Below are 24,186 nucleotides of genomic sequence, written 5' to 3'. Positions count from 1 at the left end.
TTAAACACTAAAGAAATTAAAGAATACAAAAATCTTCAGCTCTTGTTTGAAATATTTAGAAATACTAAGAAATTGGTTCTAAATGATTCCCAAGTCCAAGGAAAAGTTAGGTGTGTTTGTATAAAATTTGGTTTATTACTATATTGAAAAGAATCATGCTAGAAATATCCAAATACATATATATTTTAATATATTTTTTATTTTTTTTATTATTATAATTTAAATCTTCAAAATGAACTCACTCAAAGAGTACTGACATACAAACTCTGAAACCATGCAAACTCCAAACATTTGTATTGTCTGATCCAAAGCCTTGTTTTACAGATGGTCAAACGGGCTGAAAAGGAACTTGTTGATCAAAGGTAGAGTTAGGAATTGATCAGGTTAATTCTCTTTCTGCAACTCCAAACTGCCACTGTAATATTTCTTGTTCACTAATTTTTTGCCTCATTCACAAGGTTGGCCTGTTTAGGCCACTCTGCACTGGAAACTCCTCTGAACACAAGCAAAGAGAGACAAGAATTCAATTCATATCAAATTGTTATCTTGGGACACCTGGGTGGCTCAGTGGTTGAGCGTCTGCCTTTGGCTCAAGGTATGATCCCCAGGTCCTGGGATTGAGTCCCGCATCAGGCTCCTCCCAGCAAGGAGCCTGCTTCTCCCTCCACCTATGTCCCCGCCTCTCTCTGTGTGTCTCTCATGAATAAATAAACAATTGAAAAAACTATTATCTTATATGGCCAAAATGATAAGGATCACCAGATTATTCTAACTTTTCAGTTGAGCTTCCTTGGAAAAGGGCAGAGTGGAGAGCTCTTATTTCCCAGTGAGTTCTATTTTTTTTTTTTTTTAAGTAGTCACGACACCCAGCATGGAGCCCAATGTGGAGCTTGAACTCAGGACCCTGAGTTCAAAACCTGAGTTGAGATTAAGAGTTGGACACTTAACCAACTGAGCCACTCAAGCGCCCCTAGGAGTTCTTTTTTTTTTTTTAAGATTTTATTAATTCATGAGAGACACAGAAAGAGAGACAGGCAGAGACCCAGGCAGAGGGAGAAGCAGGCTCCATGAAGGGAACCTGACATGGGACTCAATTCCCAGGTCTCCAGGATCACACCATGGGGTGGAAGGCGGCGCTAAACCACTGAGCCACCCCGGCTGCCCCAAGAGTTTTGTTTTGTTTTGTTCTTTTAAATAAATTAATTTTTATTGGTGTTCAATTTACCAACATACAGAATAACACCCAGTGCTCATCCCGTCAAGTGCCCCCCTCAGTGCCTGTCACCCATTCACCCCCAACCCCCGCCCTCCTCCCCTTCCACCACCCCTAGTTCGTTTCCCAGAGGTAGGAGTCTTTTTCTATATTCCCTTTCACTGTAATTTATATTCCCCAAATGAATGAGAGCATATAATGTTTGTCCTTCTCCAATTGACTTACTTCACTCAGCATAATACCTTCCAGTTCCATCCACATCGAAGCAAATGGTGGGTATTTGTCGTTTCTAATGGCTGAGGAATGTTCCATTGTATACATAAACCACATCTTCTTTATCCATTCATCTTTCGATGGACACCGAGGCTCCTTCCACAGTTTGGCTATTGTGGACATTGCTGCTAGAAACATCGGGGTGCAGGTGTCCAGGCGTTTCATTGCATCTGTATCTTTGGGGTAATCCCCAGCAGTGCAATTGCTGGGTCATAGGGCAGGTCTACTTTTAACTCTTTGAGGAACCTCCACACAGTTTTCCAGAGTGGCTGCACCAGGTCACATTCCCACCAACAGTGCAGGAGGGTTCCCTTTTCTCCGCATCCTCTCCAACATTTGTGGTTTCCTGCCTTGTTAATTTTCCCCATTCTCACTGGTGTGAGGTGGTATCTCATTGTGGTTTTCATTTGTATTTCCCAGATGGCCAGTGATGCAGAGCATTTTCTCATGTGCTTGTTGGCCATGTCTATGTCTTCCTCTGTGAGATTTCTGTTCATGTGTTTTGCCCATTTCATGATTGGATTGTTTGTTTCTTTGGTGTTGAGTTTAATAAGTTCTTTATAGATCTTGGAAACTAGCCCTTTATCTGATACGTCATTTGCAAATATCCTCTCCCATTCTGTAGGTTGTCTTGGAGTTTTGTTGACTGTATCCTTTGCTGGGCAAAAGCTTCTTATCTTGGGATCCCTGGGTGGCGCAGCGGTTTGGTGCCTGCCTTTGGCCCAGGGCGCGATCCTGGAGACCCGGGATCGAATCCCACGTCGGGCTCCCGGTGCATGGAGCCTGCTTCTCCCTCTGCCTGTGTCTCTGCCTCTCTCTCTCTCTCTGTGACTATCATAAATAAATTAAAAATTTAAAAAAAAAAAAAGCTTCTTATCTTGATGAAGTCCCAATAGTTCATTTTTGCTTTTGTTTCTTTTGCCTCCGTGGATGTATCTTGCAAGAAGTTACTGTGGCCGAGTTCAAAAAGGGTGTTGCCTGTGTTCTCCTCTAGGATTTTGATGGACTCTTGTCTCACATTTAGATCTTTCATCCATTTTGAGTTTATCTTTGTGTCTGGTGCAAGAGAGTGGTCCAGTTTCATTCTTCTGCATGTGGATGTCCAATTTTCCCAGCACCATTTATTGAAGAGACTGTCTTTCTTCCAGTGGATAGTCTTTCCTCCTTTATCGAATATTAGTTGACCATAAAGTTCAGGGTCCACTTCTGGATTCTCTATTCTGTTCCATTGATCTATGTGTCCGTTTTTGTGCCAGTACTACACTGTCTTGATGACCACAGCTTTGTAGTACAACCTGAAATCTGGCATTGTGATGCCCCCAGCTGTGGTTTTCTTTTTTAAAATTCCCCTGGCTATTCGGGGTCCTTTCTGATTCCACACAAATCTTAAAATAATTTGTTCTAACTCTCTGAAGAAAGTCCATGGTATTTATATATCCTATTTATGTACTCTAGAATGATTCACTTCTATAAAGGTTTGCTAGGACCTACAGGAGGACTATCCACATTAACAAATACTAAGCCTCTGCTACAAATAAAGCACTTAAGTACTAGTACCATCCAGGAACAGAAATGTGAGTAAAACTCTATAACCTCCAACGGTGTACAGTTTGCTGGAATTGATAAAAAAAAGTCTCTATGAAACAAACTAAACTACTTTTGTTTAGCAGATCACTAAGGAAAAAAAGGAGTTTCTGGGGATTAATGTAGATCAGTAAATTAACACAACTTTTTTTTCTTTTAGACATGTGATTTGTAACATAAGTTTCAGGTGTTTTTCAGAGCCTGAAGTATAAAAATCTAAGCCATTCAATTTCAAATAAATCAAATTACATTCTTTAAAACACAGAGCTAACATGATAAAAAACTCTCTCTCAAGTGGCATGATTTTTAATGATAGGAACTCCACCTGAAATATGCAACTTTCCCAGCTGTTTCAACCCTTAATTGTGGGTGGTTTCTGTGTGGGTGCAAAAATAACGTGGTTAAAAAAAATGGAAAACAATAATTCAATTGTCCAACTGAGAGCCATTAAGAAGTAAAATATGCTTCCTCTACAGAGTTCAAAAGAAAATGTTATTTGTATAAACAATTTAGGCATTTAAAAATGTTCCACTTTAATAGAGGACTTCCTGATTTATATAACCACATTTAAGTGGGTTATAATGAGGGTTTATAATAAGTCATAGATTCTCTTTTGATTCAGCAAATGAGAAGGTAATCATTTCCTAGAATTTAGTAAAATCAAAGGTCTCTTTTTGAAGAGTTCAGTTGTAGTTAGTAATGATATTGTCTCTGGTTTGGAAATTTTGCCTAAGAAACACTCAAAACGAGTTTTATGGCTGCACTCCACCTTCAAATATTAGTAATAATCAATACGGGTGAGTATTTAAAGCTCATCAAGTTCTAAAGAAAATCTTTCCAGAAGCATTTCATAATTTAATACTTTAAAAGTTGAATTTTATTAGTTTAAGTTGAAGAAAACAGGTTCTTTGTAAGCTAATAATCACTTATGGTCTTTTAAGCTCATTTCTTGGGTTTATAAATATACCAATTATTATTTTTAACCTGAAATACAGGTTATTACCTCAAAGTGTTTTTAAACTATATAGGAACCCCTTCAAAACACACAAAGCAAACCATTTGCCATGCCTCCCACCCCATATTCTTATTTATCACTTGCAAAACTAGATCTCATAGTACCTTTCCACTGGACCTAACAGATGCATTCTCAAAGTGGATGGATTTATTTGGCAAAAAATTAATGCATTTTCCCCACAGTACTTTCTTTAACAAGGAAAATGAAAAAAAATTTTTTTTCAACCACTCCTTTAAAAAATTTCTTCTAGGGATCCCTGGGTGGCGCAGCGGTTCGGCGCCTGCCTTTGGCCCGGGGCGCGATCCTGGAGACCCGGGATCGAGTCCCACATCAGGCTCCCGGTGCATGGAGCCTGCTTCTCCCTCTGCCTGTGTCTCTGCCTCTCCCTCTCTTTCTCTCTCTCTGTGACTATCATAAATTTAAAAAAAAAAAAAAAAAAAAAAATTTCTTCTACTTCACACCCTTTGAACGGGCAACAGTGGTCCTTCACAGGCTCCTATCTATATACCAAGGTGACTCAGGCTCACAGTAAAGTCACTTTACCACCAAGTCACACTTCTGAGAGGTAATCCAACAAAAAGTATTTGCAGCTGAGCAAAGTGCTGCTGGTTCAGGAAAACACAATAAAGCCCTGTGACTTGAAAAGTCACTATTTTAAATTTGTGTCCTATAGTCTCACCTTTTGCAATGTTCTCCTAAAGAAGGAACAGGAAAGAAACCAAAATGTAAAGTACACCACAGACAACAGAATATACAAAACTTGGTTCAGTTTAAGTTACCATTCATTAAACTGTACACATAAACTGTAGATATAATCTATCTAGATTTGCCTATAAAAGGGTTTTTTGGGGCAGTCTGGGTGGCTTAGCGGTTTAGCGCCGCCTTCAGCCCAGAGCGTGATCCTCGAGACCCAGGATCGAGTCCAACTTCGGGCTCCCTGCATGGATCCTGCTTTTCCTTCTGTGTCTCTGCCTTTCTCTCTCTCTCTCTCTCTCTCATGAATGAATAAATAAAATCTTTAAAAAGAAAAAAGGTTTTCTGTTTTTTTTTTTTTTTAAGTTGTAACAGGTCTTTATTTTAAAAACTATTAAGCACTAGCCATCGTTATTGCTGTCTGCATATCTGCACTGAAAACAATAAATACATGAACAGGAATATATTAGCTATGTCAGAAATATCTGTGCAATTATTATGAATATATTTGATCTGAATTACCTAATTGATGGCCCCTCATTTCTGCACTCAGAGCTGGGAGCCATAACCTTAGTCAACAAGTGGTTTTGTGTTGTCTGTCTTCACCACAGGAATTTTCTGTTTAGGTGTGTCTAAGGGAATGAAGTCCCCACCTAAAATATTTATTAGCAAACTGACTCTCCTTCTTGGTAAATGTTTAATCCTTGGTTCATGTTGTGTAAAACTTTCCTGAGAATTACCAAAGGCTATCATACAACACTGCTAACCAAGTTGTTTATGCACAATTGCAACTGGACTTTCCAATGGTTTCCAAGATTACACAGAATGAACAAGATTTGCCGCATTTTAATGACTAATATTTTTATTGGCACCAGCTCAGCCTAATAAGATCTGATTTTTAATCTAGACTTTTAAGACTTCGGTTAAAAGTGATTTCAAATTGTAGGCACCAAATACAGAAACAAAATAAGTTGCATGTCCCAATCTTGGTATGGATATGGATTTTGAAGTGATACACTAAGATTTACAGCCTTTTAGTATCCTATACTCTCAGATGCTAAATTAACCTAGCAAAACAACCTATCTCATAGGTAGATTCACAGTAATAACTGTGAGCTTCTATTGTTTGAATGAGCCAGTGTAAACAGGGGTTTTAAAAGGGCACTATTTCATTTTCTGTAGAGAGAGCCTTTTATCTCCTACTAGTAAGGTTTTAAGGCTCAGCACATGACTTTGGAAGTCATCACTTCCCATGCATGTACATGTGTACATGCACCAGAACTGATGCAGTGAGCACTGATTTTTTTTGCATTTACATACATATTACTTACTGTTTAAATATAGTTAAGCGATGGTACATTCAAATGTTACCCATATAATTATTAAAGGAGGATTGAATCTTATAAGCAGTTTGTAATCAATCTGTACCCTCCCTCACCAATTTCTAAGCTCTAAGTGTCCAGCTACTGAACTCCTGACTTACTCCTAACCAAAGATCTTTACTCAGTTCAAAAACTAAAGAAATATAAGTAGGTAAGTAGAGCAGCTGTGAGAAGTTAATTTGGATGGATTCAATAGGCTGCTTCCCACTAGGCTAGCACTACAATTGACAGATAAAATGGAGCTGTGGAAAGTTCGCATGCAGTTCATTTATCCCTGTAAGAAGGGAGGAGAAAAGACCTCTTGCTGCTTTTGAATGGAAAGGAAGGTGCTAAAGGGAAAGCACAAGAATGCTGTCCTGTTTGGGACTTCAATTCTGGAAACAACTGACCTGTTCTCTGAGCCAGAGAAATTCCACACTGGATCACAGGCAACTAATTATATTTTGCTTCCTTCCAAGTCAGCAATGTTTCACTAGCACTAAAACAAACAAACAAAAAAACCCCAAATGCACAAGTCCAAAAGGATGGGAGAAGAAGGGGACAGATGAAGAGTAAGACTGATTTACAGGCCAGTCACATGCCTACCCACCTATAAAACAATCAGAAGAGCTTCCACAAATTAGGTAATTTACTGATATGGAAACAGAATCTTTTCCTTACATTGCTCAAAATCTGTTTTTCACCCTATTCCACCATAAGCACATTAAAAGTAGACATCTTACTCATCTTCCTACCACCTCCCTACTCATTCCTACCACAGCTCACATACAAAAAGACAGCAAATGTCTTGATTTTACACATTATTTTTCATTGACATTACTTGCTTATAAAAGATGAGTTTTTGTATGTCATCATTTCTAATGGTTCCGTCATTGGTAAGTCTCAAAACCACTCTGGCTGAGAATGTTGCGGCTGTTACTCAATGCTAAGAGCCACAGCTGTCCCTACTTCATTCCTCTGGTTAAATTAGAGGAATAAAGAGGCTGAAACTGGGGCTTCCACAAGCTATTTTAAACAAAGTTGGAACTACGTATCTTCCCATGTAGAATTAAAACTGATGATAAAAATAAATAAGACTGATGAAGGAGGGTAAGGATAGTTCCTTGCACATGCACTCCAGCCCTACACAACAGTCTCAGGAATATATTCCTAGGTCACTATCCTTGCAACAGCAGCTTGCAATGTACTCATAATTCTTCCATGTTAGAAATGGTTATAGTCTTCTCTATGTTATATTTTTAAATGTTTAGAATGCACTTGAGGACTCAGTAAAAGGATAAAAATTGTCGGATGGTGAGGATATAGGAGCATACCTATTTTTTACTTTTTTTTCAGAAATAATATTTTAGACTACTTTTTGCTCTAGGTTAGGTTCCAAATAAAGTATTAATGTTTAAATCAGATTCCCAGTAATAGGAGATACATAAGTCTCCTGATCTAAAAGCATCAAGGACCATTACATCTATACTTACATAGCATTCATCTTTTGCTCCTCTTTGATCTAACTCCTTGAAGCCCTCAAAGTACCAGAATTTAATCTAGTATTCATTGTCTACAATAAACCATCTCCTGATCAAGTCACAGCTTTCAAATCTAATCTACAAGAGCCACAACAGCATCCATTTAAACCACAGTGGAAAGAGACTAGGGACCAATGCTGAAGATCGAATTCACCACAACCTGGGGAAATCACCTAACATCTGCCTGAAAGGCTGCAGAGCGTAAATTTAAAAACCCTGCCTCTTCAGTTACATGTGACTTCAAGAAAGGTATTTTAAGTAAGTTTAAAGGAGATTAAGAGAAATACGCAGAAATATGTTTATTATACTTTTTAACAAGATCAACTAGAATCTGGGGCACCTGGGTGGCTCAGTGGTTGAGCATCTGCCTTTGGCTCAGGCTCGTGATACGGGTGTCCTCTGATCAAGTCCTGAATCAAGCTCCCTGCAGGGAGTCTGCTTCTCCCTCTGCCTGTGTCTCTGCCTCTCTCTGGAGAGATTCTCAACTAGAATCAACCTGAATGTTCCATGGATTTTATTTCTTTAGTTTATGTATTTACACTGATGAAACATTTTAAAGTTATGAAATTATTAAAAAATCCAAAGTATTTGCCACAGTCCTCTTTAAAAGAAAACAAATTATATATATTTTTATTAAATATACATACAAATATACATTACAAATTATATACATATATAATGATTAGAAAAATAAACACATAAGTGAAAAAATTAAAATTTATAAGAAAACTATGTCATTTTAACTGAGGGTCTATCATGAGTCAGGCCCTAGGTTAGGTGCTAAAGCTAAAGTGGTTTTAAAAAAGAAAAGATAGGGGCACCTAGGTGGCTCAGTGGTTGAGCATCTGCCTTTGGCTCAGGTTGTGATCCCAGGGTCCTGGAATCAAGTCCCATATTGGGCTCAACCTGCTTCTCCCTCTGCCTATGTCTTTGCCTCTCTCTCTCTCTGTGTGTGTGTCTCTCATAAATAAATAAATAAAAATATTTTTTTAAAAAAGAAAGACAAGACAGGGATGCCTGAGTAGCTCAGTTGGTTAAGTGACTGACTCTTCATTTAGGTTCAGGTCATGATCACAGGGTCCTGGGATTAAGCCCTACAACAGACTCTCTGCTGAGCAGGGAGCCTGCTTCCCCCTCTCTTTCTGCCTGCCTCTCTGCCTAGTTGTGCGGTCTCTCCCTCTGTATCAAATAAATAAATAAAATCTTAAAAAAAAAAAAAAAAAAGATTCTCTTCTCCCTCTCCTGCCCTCCCCCACTCTATTGCAATCTCTCTAAAAAAAATTTTTTTTTTAAGATTTTATTGACTCATGAGAGACACAGAGAGAGAGGCAGAGACACAGGCTGAGGGAGAAGCAGGCTCCATGCAGGGAACCCGACGTGGGACTCAATCCCAGATCTCCAGGATCACACCCTGGGCTGCAGACAGTGCTAATCCGCTGCACCACTGGGGCTGCCCTCTAAAACAAAATTTAAAAATAAAATTCAAAAAATCTGGCCTCTGCCTTCTTGGAGTTATGATTACAATTACATTACTAAGTAAAAATAAATATTATATAAGTAGTTTTATTTTTTCTATATAATAATGCTTATATATTAGTATTTTAGTAATATAATCAAAGCTTTTTTGCCAGGTATGTGTTTCAAAGTCTAGGTTGGGGACTAGACATTTATGACACAAATGTCAAGAAGTGGCACACAAAGATGACAACTATTGTTCCAAGTGCCAGTGGTGTGTGATCACTGAAGGTGCCCTTTCTCATTCACCCTGTAAAGAGAAAAAAGTAATGCTGTTGAGGCCCATGTGGCAGTCCTCATCCTACATGGCTCAGCTACTTTTCATCACAACACTGAGGTGGAGGAGTCATTTTTGATTTCAATAGACCAGCTACCTCTACCTCCCCTGAGTAACTAACACTCCTAAAGGAGCAACCAATAAAGTGACCACCTGGTACATGGCCTCTGAAAGACTGCCACCTTGGCCATACTGATATATGCATAATGCAAATCCCATCTGCAAGGAGAGCTTGTCTAAGAACTCTGAATTCTACCAGTTATTTATCCAGAAGGAACTTTTGTCAATGTGAGCAAGCTAAAGCCAGACAATGAATCAGTCAGCTTATTTCCTCCTGAGAGCCGTTTTTGGTGGGGATAACACTGCCCTTTCCTTTCACAGCTAGGTTTGGGCTTGCTACTTAGGTTTTCAAAAATAAACCATACTGTTTAGGAATACATATATAACTGATAAAACCATATAAGAAAAAGAAATGTGATTGTGGAGGGACCTGTCTAGGATTACAAGTCCTTACTACTCAAAGTGTGGTCCATGGACCAGGAGTGTCATATCTCCTTCAAGTCTGTCTGAAATGCAGAATCACACACTCCACCTGAGACCTTCTGTATCAGAATCTGCATTTCATAAGATCTCCAGCTGTTTCATATACACATTAAACTTTGAGGGTCACTGTTCTTTTATTTTAAAAGATTTTATTTATTTATTCATGAGAGACACACAGAGAGGCAGAGACATAGGCAGAGGGAGAAGCAGCCTCCATGCAGGGAGCCTGATGCAGGACTCACCCCAGGACCCCGGGATCACAACCTGAGCCGAAGGCAGGACACAACCACTCAGCCATCCAGGGGCCCAAGGGTCACTCTTTTAAAAACTTGTAATATTCTATTTTTATATCTGGAAGAGGAGCACACTTAGTATTATCCTCACGAATGTACATATTCTTTAGTCTTTGATTATGTGACATGTTGCTAACTCAGTCTACAAATGGACCCACTGTCAAAAACCTATTAATAGTGATTGTTAAAATGTAACCTTCAAACAGTAAAAATTCAGATACAGATAAAACTCCAGGGATCACATAACCTGACTTCTTCATTTTATGGGAAATAAAACCGTCTGAATCAGGAGGGTCAATTTTTCCCTTATAAACAAATACTCATGTTAAGAGAGAAATCAGTATTAAATTTTTTAAAATTAAAATAATTCTTAAAACCAGTACCTTGTATTTAATAGTACATGCCCAATATATCTTTGAAAGAATGATTCACTTTGAGGCAGAGACAAAGATTGTTGTCTACCTCTTCTCAAAGGGCTGAGCTAAATTATAGGATGATTAATAAATAATTTCCTATGGAAAAAAAAACAAGTTCGATTTTTAGACAATTTATAATACTGTCCTCTACAATAACCAAAAATTGCCCTTAAACTTTATCAAATCAGAATATTTTACATGTTTAGCATTTAGGTATATGAATCTGTTTGGTTTCTCTTTTTTTTTAACTTTTTTTATTTTTATTTTTTAAAGATTTCATTTATTTATTTATTCATGAGAGACACAGAGAGACAGGCAGAGATATAGGCAGAGGGAGAAGCAGGCTCCATGCAGGGAGCCCAATGTGAGGACTCGATCCCAGCATTTCAGGATTATGCCCTGGTCGGAAGGCAGACACTCAACCACTGAGCCACCCAGGCGTCCCAGAATCTGTTAGATTTCAAAGAAATCAGTATCTGAAGTAGGACTTTTAAAATTATTTAGAATATTAAAGAACAACAGTACTCACCAATACTAATTTCATCATCTGTTTCAGCATCACCAATACATTCAAATTGGAAATCTTGCAGTGACTGGGAAAATTTCTGTACGGCCATAGACAGATCTGTAATTAAAAAGTCAAAACAAACAAACAAACCATAAGTTGAAGGTATCATGGAATACAAGAGCTTCCATACATGTTATTGTCTGACTTCAGTTTTAATATTATATTTACCATATTTTATATGGTAATATACCATATATTTTAAAATACTAGCTTGACAAATTTAAGCAGATTTTAAGAGACTGCTAAAGAAATATTTTAGGAATTGGATCTGCTCTGCCCACAGGGAATTTGCCTCTTATTTTTGGTGTTAGTAGTGTACTATCTGAAGCCGATTCCCAAATCCTTTATCAAAGAACTACCATTCACTCCCTATAAATGGAGCATTTATTTAAAAAAAAAAAAAAAAAAAAAAGAACAAACGAACAAAAGAAAGCCAGCCAGCCACTAAGTTTGCCAGTGGAGCAGGGAGAAAGGGAGGAAAAAGCAGCCAATCTTTTTCTTTTTTTTTTTTAATTAACTTTTATTGGTGTTCAATTTACCAACATACAGAAAAACACCCAGTGCTCATCCCGTCAAGTGTCCACCTCAGTGCCCATCACCCATTCCCCTCCAACACCCGCCCTCCTCCCCTTCCACCACCCCTAGTTCGTTTCCCCGAGTTAGGAGTCTTTATGTTCTGTCTCCCTTCCTGATATTTCCCAACATTTCTTTTCCCTTCCTTTATATTCCCTTTCACTATTATTCATATTCCCCCAATGAATGAGAACATACATTGTTTGTCCTTCTCCGATTGACTTACTTCACTCAGCATAATACCCTCCAGTTCCATCCACGTTGAAGCAAATGGTGGGTATTTGTCGTTTCTAATGGCTGAGGAATATTCCATTGTATACATAAACCACATCTTCTTTATCCATCATCTTTCGATGGACACCGAGGCTCCTTCCACAGTTTGGCTATTGTGGCCATTGCTGATAGAAACATCAGGGTGCAGGTGTCCCGACGTTTCATTGCATCTGAATCTTTGGGGTAAATCCCCAACAGTGCAATCTTTGATAAGGAAGAGTCACCAATGTACAGACTACAGAGCAGGTGAGGAATGTGTTTTGATCCCCTAATGTGAAAGGCCACCTAAAAGGGTGTTTACAAATAACCTTGTGATTTATAGGGGACCTCAAGCTAAATATATTCTTCAGTCTGAAAAAAGTCCAGAGTATGACTAAATCCAGAAGAATTCTTTATTCCTGGAGAGAATACAGAAAAACCCATAATATAATGAGAAGTAAAGCCCAGGGATGCATCCTAACAGAGTGATTAAGAATGTACTCTGGAGCCAGTCTGCCTAGGTGGAAACCCAAGTCCCACCAAGTACTTGCTACCTGACCTTGGGCAAATTATTTAACTCCTCTGGGCCATTGTTTCCTCATCAGTGAAAGGAGAATAACAATTGCATAACCACCTCACACCAGTTGCTTTAAGGATTGAGTAAATTAATATTTGAAAAGAGTTTGGAACCAAGCCTGGCACCTAGTAAACACTGTATAAGTTTTTTAAGGAAAATTATAAATCAGTCTGACGGTGCAGCATAATAGAGGCTTTAAAGAACCCACCTCTCATAACTACTCTGATCATCCACACCAACCTTTCCACAGAAATCTGTGCCAGTAGGAAAACATAGTTTTCTGGAATTCACCCTATTACTTCATTTAGTGGTGTCTCCCAGGGGTTCAAGTCCAATACCTGAACTCTTATATTTAATTCAGGCAATAGAACCTAACAGAAGACTTTCTCCTTAATCAAAGGTTATCCAGGCTCTGAACCTTTATCTTGACTAGGCCTCTACTTTGGCTCCAGTCGTCACTGGCTCTACAAAATCCAGTTTTAGCAAGAATCTTGCCAAGTCAGCTTAGAGAGAATTCCCCACTCTGAACATGGGATCAAAATCTTCATCCTCCACTTTTTTCCTTGGCCTGCCTTCACCAAGAATCCCCCTTCCTTTGGTGTCTCCTACCAGTAATTTTTCATACCAATCCAGTATCCCCTAACACAATCCCAAGCCTGCTCCTTAGATATAAATCACTACTTGTACTTTTTAATTCAGAGTCGAGTATGATCTCTCTCCCCTATTGTGATAATCTTGACACCTTTGGCAATCTTGAATAAAGTACTCCTTAACATTTAACTAGTGTATTGCTTCTCGGCCTTTTGGCTAAGATCAAGTGTAACATTTTAACTGGTATCAGAATAATTTTCTCTTTACGAGAACAGTTGAGGTCCCATGCCTAGACACAGAACCTACTGTGGTAACCTACCATTCAGGAAACCCCAGCACTCATCCAAAAAAGTAAGTACTCAAGAATGAATAGGTCTTCAAACATTAAGGTCACTTTTTTGTGTCGCTGTGACCCAAAGAACTCACCAATACCCTGAACAAAGACAATTCTGAAGACGACAGGCCTCAAGCTTCAGACAGACTTAAAAAAAAAAATCAGGGATCCCTGGGTGGCGCAGCGGTTTGGCGCCTGCCTTTGGCCCAGGGCGCGATCCTGGAGACCCGGGATCGAATCCCACGTCGGGCTCCCGGTGCATGGAGCCTGCTTCTCCCTCTGCCTGTGTCTCTGCCTCTCTCTCTCTCTCTCTCTCTCTCTCTCTCTGTATGTCTCTCATGAATAAATAAATAAAAATTTTAAAAAAAATCAAATTACACACACAAGACAGATTTTTTTGAAAAAAGAAATTATTCTCTGGAAAGATGATGCTACTCATAGATTATACCTTTTCCCACAAGATGGCTAAAACTTTTGTCCAGCTGCACATTCTACTTGAGAAGTACTTTCAATTTACTTTCTATCACCTTAAGAATGGCTCTGCATTGGGCTTTCAGAAAGATAAAGAGAGGCTTCTTAATGAATTATTAGTCAATGAGAAAACAAAGGCTACATTAGAACTAGACTTCACCAATTACCTTTGAGCTCTTAGACAATCATCCATCCTTCCCCCAAACTATTTTTCTTATCTTTACAACAGAGAATTAACATTGATCTCACAGGTTGTTCTAAGGACTAAACGAAGTATGTGCCTGGTACATACTAGGCAATTCAATAAATGGTGTCAATTATTATCATTCAAGTCCAACTCATAAAGGTGGGAAAGTTAACTGGCCTTCCAGAGAGAAGGACACTGTACCAAAGTGTGCATTTACCTGACAGTGCACAGCTCTGCTAAGGGCAGAGAAATCATGACACCTATTCAAATGTTATGAGAAGAAAAAGAAATTAGACTCTTGGGACAATTTTAAGCCAAGCTGTTTATGGCTACTTTCCCTGAGATGGAAATTAATGTCCCTTTGTTTTTCTATGTATTATATAAATGTTTACGGTAAAATGGATTTGAAATCAGTGATGCAGTTCCTACAGAAGTTGAGATAGGGAATAGTGTATATGGATGAATCAACGTGCTTAAGAATTCTGTAAGAGGGGCAGCCCGGGTGGCTCAGCGGTTTAGTGCCGCTTTCAGCCCAGGGTGTGATCCTGGAGACCAGGGATCGAGTCCCACATCGGGCTCCCTGCATGGAGCCTGCTTCTCCCTCTGCCTGTGCCTCTGCTTCTCTCTCTGTGTCTCTCACGAATAAATAAATAAAATCTTAAAGAAAAAAAAAAGGTAAGCTGTTTTTTCCTTTTGCAGACATCACAGTGGATGCATTATAACAAATTCCTGTTCCCAAACAAGACCACAGAAGCCCACTTTATAAGCTATTCTTGTCAAGATAGCCAAGTAATTGAGAATGTGAGTTCTAGTGGCAGAGTACCTGGGTTAACTTCTGGCCTCTACCAATCAGTAACACGACTGCGGGCAAGTTCCTTAACTTCTCTGTACCTCAGGATCATCATCTGTTAAGTGGAACAGAACCTGTCTCTCAGCGTTACTCTGAGAAGTAAATGAATTAAATATAAACGAAGATCTTAAAACAGTGTTCTGGCACACAGCTTAAAACGTGTTGGCTATTTCCATTTTAACCATCTTAGAAAAGAAAAAAAAAAAATCAGGAATGAAGGTGGCAGCTGTTAGACCTTAGATAACCTTGGAAAATGCCCAAGAAAACCATCTGTTGATGGCAGTTTCAAGTTCTCTCTCTTGGTGTAGTGCAATCAGGCCATGACAAGACAACCTGATTATTCAGTATTTCTGTGTAAGAGAAAAGTGTCTATTTCAACCCTGGAATGAACAATGTAGGAATGATCTCTCCCTGGTCCTTTCAGAAGCATAAGGAGACAGGATTACAATTTAAAAACTTGGTTCTCAAGTAATTCAGATGACAATTCCAAAACTAAAGAGACATTGGCAATATGACTTATTTTTAACTTCAAGTGTCTGGGTTCTTGACTTTCCTTTTATTTGTTCTCATTTTCTAAAAACGAAAGTAATTTGGTCAAAATATCAGGTCAAAAATATTATCAAGGTAAAAAACTTAGGATTTTTCTGCCAGTAATATTGATCAATCTTCAAAATGAGGAATCCGTTCACTCTCTTTATCTGGGCTCTATCTCCCTCTGAACTAGAAAGCACAACACCTTCAACTGACTTGAAACCACATGAAACACACTATTTCCTAATTATCTAAAGTTTCTCAACGATGGCCAGATGCATGGTACCGAAATACTGGTTCTAAAATCTTTAAATAAAACTGATTCACATCTGATTATATAGAATTTAAAACCTAATTTTTAAAATTCTATTGTTGAATTTTAAAGTATCAAAATGTGTAATGATAAATATCTACATTTTCTCTTACATACAAAAAGAAAGGTCAAGAATATAAAACACAGCAAGCGGAGAGTTCTAGTTTAGGCAAGGCTGTCTCTTTCTCCCTATTTCTACCCAACTATTAGATCAGAGTCACCTGGCCACATTCTAAGGTGAAGGCAGAGGAATAACATTTACTAGCAAGCGAGGTTGTACACAGTAAAGATGGCACAAGTACCACCTGTACCACATATTTTCCTTTTTTTTTTTTTTTTTGCCTAACCTGCAAGTTAAGCAAGGATATCTTCTCATATATTCACATTAAGTTGAAAGAAATTACACTGGACTTTAATTAGTCAGCAATGTTTTTACATCAAAGAGTTAACCTGTAGCACCCATGATTAGATGATCCTAATGAAACACTAAAACTTCATTTCATTAGAGAAGTAAAACATGCTTAGTAAATAATTGTAATTCTTCTTATACATTAAGAGCTACCTTTTACCTTAGGAGTGACAATGGAATTATTTTTATAATGTTAGGTATGGAAATGAGCTATATTTATGTCAGAGCAAGTACAACTAGACAGTCCACTGGCACAAGAAACCCACTTGCTCTGAGATTAAAGACTCACAGGAGCAATATACCCAGATATATATGCTGTATAATTATCTTCACACTACCACGCAGAAGCCAGAGAGTACAAAGCAATGGAAAAAGTAAAATATATATATATATATATATATATATATATATATATATATATATATATATATATATAATCTCCTTGCCTTCAAAAGGGCACAGTCCAGTAGGAGCATCAGACATGTAAATAAATCCTATCATAGGCCATTGATAAAGTCTCCTGCAGAGGTTAATAACGCCATCCCTCAGGTAGTATTTACTATGTGCCCAATACTTTTCTAAACACTTAACATAAATTAAACCATTAATTCTTACAACAGCCACACAAAGCAGGTATCATCACTCCCATTTTACAGATGGGAGAAACCAAGCACAGGTAAGTTAAGTGACGTTCCCAAGTTCATACAAGCTAGTAAATAACAGAGCCAGATTTTCAACCCAGGGAGCCTAGCTCCAGAATCCCCACTTCATCACACTGCCATACTGTTCTGCACATAAAGGTAGCAAATAAGAAGGCACAATCAATTCTGCTTGAGTGCATGGGGGAAGGCTTCTCAGAATAATCAATGAAAACAGAGACTTAAGAGACGCAACAATATACCAAGAATGATCAAGGTAACAAAATGTACAGAATCTTCCAAAAGGCATTTTCTACCTATATATCCAACCTCACCTATCAAGACTCACACCAAGCTGGCGTACTGGTTATTACTAGAAACAAACATCCAGTCTCTTTGCCTCTTTTTATGTTGTTATTCCTATTTCTAGAGATAATACTCTTCTCCATGGTCTCTTTCAATATATCTCTCAAGCCCCCATTTCCTCCAAAAAGCCCTTCCTGATCCCTTCCAATTTGGTATTATCTCCTCTTTTACACTTTCCACTATATGTTGTGACTCACTTACTGTGCTTTCTCTATTTTACCTTTACTCTGTTATCCATAAACCTAGTCTATCAATTCTATTTTATTTTATTTCTTTAATATTTTATTTATTTATTTACAAGAGACACAGAGAGAGAGAGGCAGAGACATGAGCAGAGGGAGAAGCAGGCTCATTGCAGGGAGCCCGATGTGGGACTCTATCCCGAGACTCCAGGATCACGCCCTGAGCCGAAGGCAGATGCTCAACCGTTGAGCCACCCAGGTGCCCCAATCCACTCTATTTTAAATAGTGTAATAAAGCTAGGAAGTTTTACCACCTGTGAATACCATACAAGTATCCAGCGCCATATTTTATATACAAGAGCTCAATTTTTGAAAGCATAAATTTCTGTAAGGCAAGTAAATACTCCAACTTTCCAGATACCTTTCATCTTCTCTTCTTCCCACTCCTGTAATCCCCTAATGTGGATTTTTCAACCACTGGTAAAACATGAGTTGTCAATTCTCCAAAAAAAACAATAAATAATAAAATGTTTTACTAATTACAAGCAAAAAGCTTCAATATACAATCACAATAGTGATAGCAATAGTGTTGATGTTTTACTATTTCAAAGTTCTTACATATTTTTTCCCCATCTTCACACAAAGCTATGAGGGCTGATGCTCTGAAAATTTAAGTAATAACTTAATTTTCCCAAAGTCCAAGAGGTAAACACCCTTCTGGATAGGTCTTCTCCCCAAATTTGAAGTTCCTTCTGCTGCATCCATAGCTAATCCCCAATGACTAACAAGCATTATAATTAGGGAGGGGTATGCCTTTAACAACATCTCACTAATCCCTTACCAGCTATATAAATTCTAAGATAGTAAGTCCCCATGTATTGAACTATTTATTAGGGCTAGCTAGGCTTATTAGCATGGAATAACCTACATTAGATGGTCGTTATGAGGGCAGCCTGGGTGGCTCAGCGGTTTAGCGCCACCTTCAGCCCAGGGCCTGATCCTGGACACCTGGGATCAAGTCCCATGTCAGGCTCCCTGCATGGAGCCTGCTTCTCCCTCTGCCTGTGTCTCTGCCTCTCTCTCTCTCTCTCTCTCTCTCTCTCTCTTTCATGAATAAATAAATGAAATCTTTTTTTTTAAAAAGATGGTCATTATGAAAAACCATGTAGAAGCCAAAGGAAATGCACATATTTTTATACATTCTAATGCTATGAAGTAACTCGATAATATTCTAGAAGCTTCTTGACAGTAGGTATCTATTCTTCATCTCATAGTGCCCTTAGTGCCCAATAGATAGCAGACATAAATAAGACCAGAGGGACCAGAAAGACAGAAATGTACACCAATGTATAAGAATTCACTGTACAGATGCCTGGTTGGTTCTATTGGTTAAACATCAGATTCTTGATTTCAGCTCAGGTCATGATCTTAGTTCAAATCATGATCTCAGGGTTGTAGGGTTGTGAGATTAAGCCCCGCATTGGACTCCACACTGGACGAGGGGCCTGCTTAAAATTCTCTCTTCTTCTCCCTCTCCTCTTGCCCCCATCCCTTCCTCCATTCTTGAAAAAAAAAAAAAAAGATAGAAGAATCCACTATAGATCTATTACTAAAAAGCTTGTGGTACTGGGAACACACAAGGATAACTGGAAGCATCAATTTACGAAAAATCATACTGAACATTATACAGCAGAATGTGTCAAAGTATTATCAAATAAGCCTGGGTTTTTAACAACGGTGTTATGTTTTTAGCGTTCTCTCAGAGAACTACAAATGTCAGACTGCTAGATGGAAAAAAGTCAGAGTAAAAGAACACTAAGTATGGGAAAGTATTATAAAAACACAAGAAGTTGTTAATAAAAATCACTTCTATGGCCCTTATTTGAAAAAGTTTTAAAATGCCCACTTTGTTATTTTCCGGTTTACATTAATGGGTAGAAAATGCTGGTTGTCCAATATTAACAATTAGAGAAAATTCTTCATACAGAGGCCCAGGACAAAGCTTAGTGCTAATAATTGCTCGATAAACGTATGTTGAGCTAAAGTGAAATTGAGTGACTTGCAGTAATGGGATCAAGGGTCTTTCCTTGTAGGCCTTGAGAAATGCTGCCAAGTAGCAGTAGCCATGTTCACAGGTGGTCACTGGAAGCAAAAATCACCAAAGGGCAATGGGACACTGATGCTGTTCTTCATCCCTCTGGAAATGCAAAAAGAACAGACTACTCCAGGCCACTAAATTAACTTGCTATGTTTGAGGATGCAACAACATTGTTTTGGCACTGTGAAGTCTGGCACTGTAAAGCTGGCCTTTAGACGGCCCATTCATCTCTATACCAGATGTGTATTCAGGGTATTACTTCTGCATCCTATTTTTGATACATGTACTCTTGTGGCAGGCAGTGTAAGTCAAAACATCTGTTTTCAGCAATAAACTAGTCTTATGTGATAAATAATAATAATAATAATAAAGTCTTATGTGATGAATGTGCTCAGATCTGGGGAGAAGTCCTTCATCAGAATCAATCATCCTTTCATGTCATGAATTAAGTGTGTACAGAGTCTAACAGACATGGTCGCCAACCCAACGACCTCCACCTACTACAATATGTCTTATAGCAAGCACTTAGCCTCTCTGAATCTCAGGTTCCACATGTACAAAAAAAAAGATACTAAACCCTTGCAAGACTGTCATGAATATTACATGAAACTGGCTTAGCACAGCGTCTGGTACAGAACAGGACAAACTTGAAATACTGGTTCTCAACAAATGCTAACTATTAAACCACTATTAAGATGGCAAACGCAGAATATGAAATATTTTCATTAAAAGCACAACATATTTACTCTGTGAACTAAACTACTATCTTCAGGACAGCTTCACTGAAAATAAATAGTGGTGCTAGCCTCTAAAACCAAACAGTTTGTAACCCCATAAATGATATGTGTCTGGCAAGTAGTTCTCAAAGTTTCCAACCTAAAAATAAACAGGAACCAACAGTTGGGAAAATTTTATCCACAGTTTCAATAAAGCTACAAATTCCATAAAAATTAAAAAATGAAAACCCACAAACACTTCACTGCTGCTAGAACTGAAGTTAAAAATAGAAAGTTCAAAGGATGAAGTAAACTATCCATTTTTCTACCCTGGGGAAAAAGGCTTGAAGAAGGAAGAGTAAGGAGACAATGGCGCCCTGCAGTTTCTCAGGACTCTTCCTCCGTGAGCACTCCTTTCCTGCCTCGGAGTTTCCTCCTCCTCCCAATCTTTCCTTCGGAGGGTTTGTCTTTTTACCTCAATACTTGTTATCTTTTAGAAAGTGCTGTATATTTACATACAAGCAACTCCTACATGATGATATTAAGTCTGAATGCTGGACTTGCAAGCAAAATTGAATAAAATATCCCTCTTGCCTTTTTTGATTTAAGTAAGAAACCCTGAATTACCCAACACAGAGAACCTTGGAGCTTTCCTAAGCTTCCCAGCAACACAGGGCGGGCTGGCACATCTTCCTGGGCTTCCTGGTCTACTTTCCCACCCGTGACCTCTCCCTAGTCCAACCACTCATTTCCCACTACTTGCCAGGCATCTACAACTTACAGTCTTATCAACAGACGCAGTAATATGAAGTATTTTATTGTTCTACCCTCACTTTCAAGCCCACTTTTCTTTTGACTACCTGAAGTATCTATCTGCCCAAGGTAATGACTCAGGAAGAGTATCTGGTGTTACCTTACCTTTCATATCACCATAGCAACCCGTTACTAACTCTTAAAACTTCCTTTTTCAATCAGCCCCTTCTTGGTATCATATACTAAACACATTTGTGGTTAAATTATCTTTGAACTAGTTAAATTTCCTTCTTAAAGCACTACACTAAGTTGCTGTCTACTACACAAGTCAAGCGTATCATCTTTCCTTTTCAAGCCATCTTTTTCCTCAAACTTCTTTGCATCCTCCATACACCTGCTGAACAAACAACTCTAAACTTGCACTCTCTCAACATTGATGAAGTCATTCCCCATGTTGAAAACACCCCTTTGCTTTCTGTTAGGACCTTCAAATATCTTCAATAAAGAAGTACTCACAGCTGCACTGTGAAGCTTCATCATACCTCCAAAGAGCAGCTGGCTACACTTGATGCAGCACGTAGCTTCCCAGAGACCTTCTGAAGCACCTTTAATACCTGCCCCTATAGATTAATCTAAAAGCCACCCTAAATAATCCAACCGGAGCAACACATCTGCTCTCTTACAGATACCAAATACTGACATACCTGACAGTAGTATGTTAAGAGTTCACAAACCCATGGATAATTTTAGTGAATCTAACTGGTGCTACAACTTTTATTAGAAAATTGGGGAGATGCAAGTTCAATAGTTTTATCTTGTTTCACATTTTTTTAAAAAGCACATATTGTGAGTAAAGCAAGAGTCATATGACTTGACTTATATCTTCTTACTTCCATCAAACCAACCAGTTTCGACCATGTCCTCAGACTGATACTGTACTGTGCTTCCTCTAACAGAAAATTTTGCCGTAAGTGCTACATTACGGCAATACACCTCTACTGACATACCCTACCATTTTTCATTTTATTATTACACATATTTGTGTCTAAGTGTCTAAGGCCCATAACCCTCACCAAAGAGTAAGCCCATGGAGGGTAGTGTTTATTGCATCCAGTAGAGGGTCTTGAAAATAGGAAGCTTGTCATAAACTAATAGAATGCGAGAAATCAGAGTATTTATGGAAAAGCAAACTAAGGCTTTTCCAGTACTGGTGAAAATCAATTCCAGATAAGAACTGACTTAGTCACAGACTTGCCTCTAGCTATAAAAGGGACTAAGAGGAATTGAGAAAACCCAGAGTCCCAGCAAAACAACATACCTAATTATCTGGACATCAAATCAATTACATGAGGTCTGAGGAGCCACAGAGCTAGAAGTTTCTTTCATTTAAGATCTTTTGCAAGCTGGGCAAAAAGCAAAGCAATGGAAGCTGACAAAAGCAGTCCAGATATTTTAGGTATTTTTTTTAATTTTTTTTTATTATTATTTATTTATGATAGTCATACAGAGAGAGAGATAGAGAGGCAGAGACACAGGCACAGGAGAAGCAGGCTCCATGCACTGGGAGCCTGACGTGGGATTCGATCCCGGGTCTCCAGGATCGCGCCCTGGGCCAAAGGCAGGCACCAAACCGCTGCGCCACCCAGGGATCCCCGATATTTTAGGTATTAATCTAAAATTTCACCATTGCCTTAGAAGAAATCCAACTCTAATCAAGTATGATGAGAAGAACATTCAGTCAAAAAAAAAAAATTAGGAGTTCCACAAACTTAAATCATTAGAGAGAAAGCTAGTGCAGACATTTTCCTGTATCATCTTCTAATACAAAGAAGTCCAATTAAAAAAAACAATACCAAGGATTCTGATGTTGGGAAATCCACTAGTTAAACACTCAGTCTTTTTTGTTTTGTGGAGAGGTGTGAACTTAAGCTCTTCAAGTTTCAATTTACCTATCAGTAAAATGAGGATAATGAAATACCCACTTCATAGGATTGTTATAATAACCAAATGAAATTATGCATGTAAAGGGCTTGGCATAGCACACAGTATGAGCTTGATAATAGTAGTTATAATTATGATAGGTAATTTTTCAGGAGGAAACCACCGACTAGACTAACACATTACACTTGGCTCTTGATTACTAAATCTACCTTAAGCTCACCTCACAGGATTTCAGATAACTCACTATTATATGATGGCAGCAAATTTAATGTAGCCAAAGTATCTGCCAACCAAGGAAACACTAATTTGACGACAACAAATCACATTATAATCACGTTATAATCAAATTGTCTCTATCCCAAAAGATGAATTTACCATTTACTTACGTGCATTTTTCCCCTCAGCCACTTTGCACCATATACATCAATAAAAGCTATAAGAACACTCATATTCCCTCAATGACAGATGACTAAAACGTCAAAGTATTGTCTCAGTGGTTAACAGATTTCTGCACATTCCAGCATTCCTTGAAACATTCCTAGACTGAATAATGAAATCTGTTTAACCAAGCAAAGAAATAAGCAAATGTACATGAACCTTCTAAAAATTTTTAAGCACAATTCAAAAAGAGTAACAAGTTAGAATGTGTGCATAGCTTAAATCAGTAGCTAACTATGTTTGTGACAGCGCATTTGGGTTTTTCAGTACTGTATTTTTTATTGATTTTCTTTGGCCAAACAAAAGTGTACAGTATCATGTAATATCATGGCTATCCATAAACAACATGGTTATTGGAAGAGATTCTTTTCATATAGCTACATGACTAATATCCTCTTACATATTGGAAGTATTTGATTATGAATAGTAATTGAAAGGCAAATACACCAGCCTCAGTCTTAGACTACATGTGGAAGTATGCTGGCATGATGCTTTGCTCCTCCAAAAACAAACAGAAAAGAACAACTCTGTAAAAGAGGGTGGAGTTTGGCCTGCCACAGAATGAAAGACACAAAGATCATTATTCTCTGTGCACATAATGTTTTTGTAAGTTGCTTTCAAAACACTTGTTATCCTACACGTTTACAGACCATTTTTTGGCTGTCCTACCCCAT

At 38.2% G+C, this 24,186-nt stretch overlaps 1 protein-coding gene across 5 annotated transcripts in view; it reads right to left on the bottom strand.

The window, feature by feature from the left end:
* ARHGAP42 (Rho GTPase activating protein 42) overlaps positions 1–24,186 on the bottom strand; it is a 287,887-nt gene that overhangs the window by 214,604 nt on the left and 49,097 nt on the right. For 4 of the 5 annotated variants that reach the window (XM_041730578.1, XM_041730579.1, XM_041730580.1 and 1 more), the window contains exon 2: positions 11,254–11,349. In XM_041730578.1, coding sequence (XP_041586512.1) covers positions 11,254–11,349 — 96 coding nt within the window. Of the gene's footprint in view, positions 1–11,253; positions 11,350–24,186 lie in introns of those variants that run through there. The other variant, XM_041730582.1, reaches the window with a different exon arrangement.

This window comes from Vulpes lagopus, chromosome 15 (genome assembly GCF_018345385.1).
Source record: "Vulpes lagopus strain Blue_001 chromosome 15, ASM1834538v1, whole genome shotgun sequence".
NCBI classification, from domain to species: domain Eukaryota; kingdom Metazoa; phylum Chordata; class Mammalia; order Carnivora; family Canidae; genus Vulpes; species Vulpes lagopus.
This window is presented reverse-complemented; position numbering and strand designations above follow the sequence as displayed.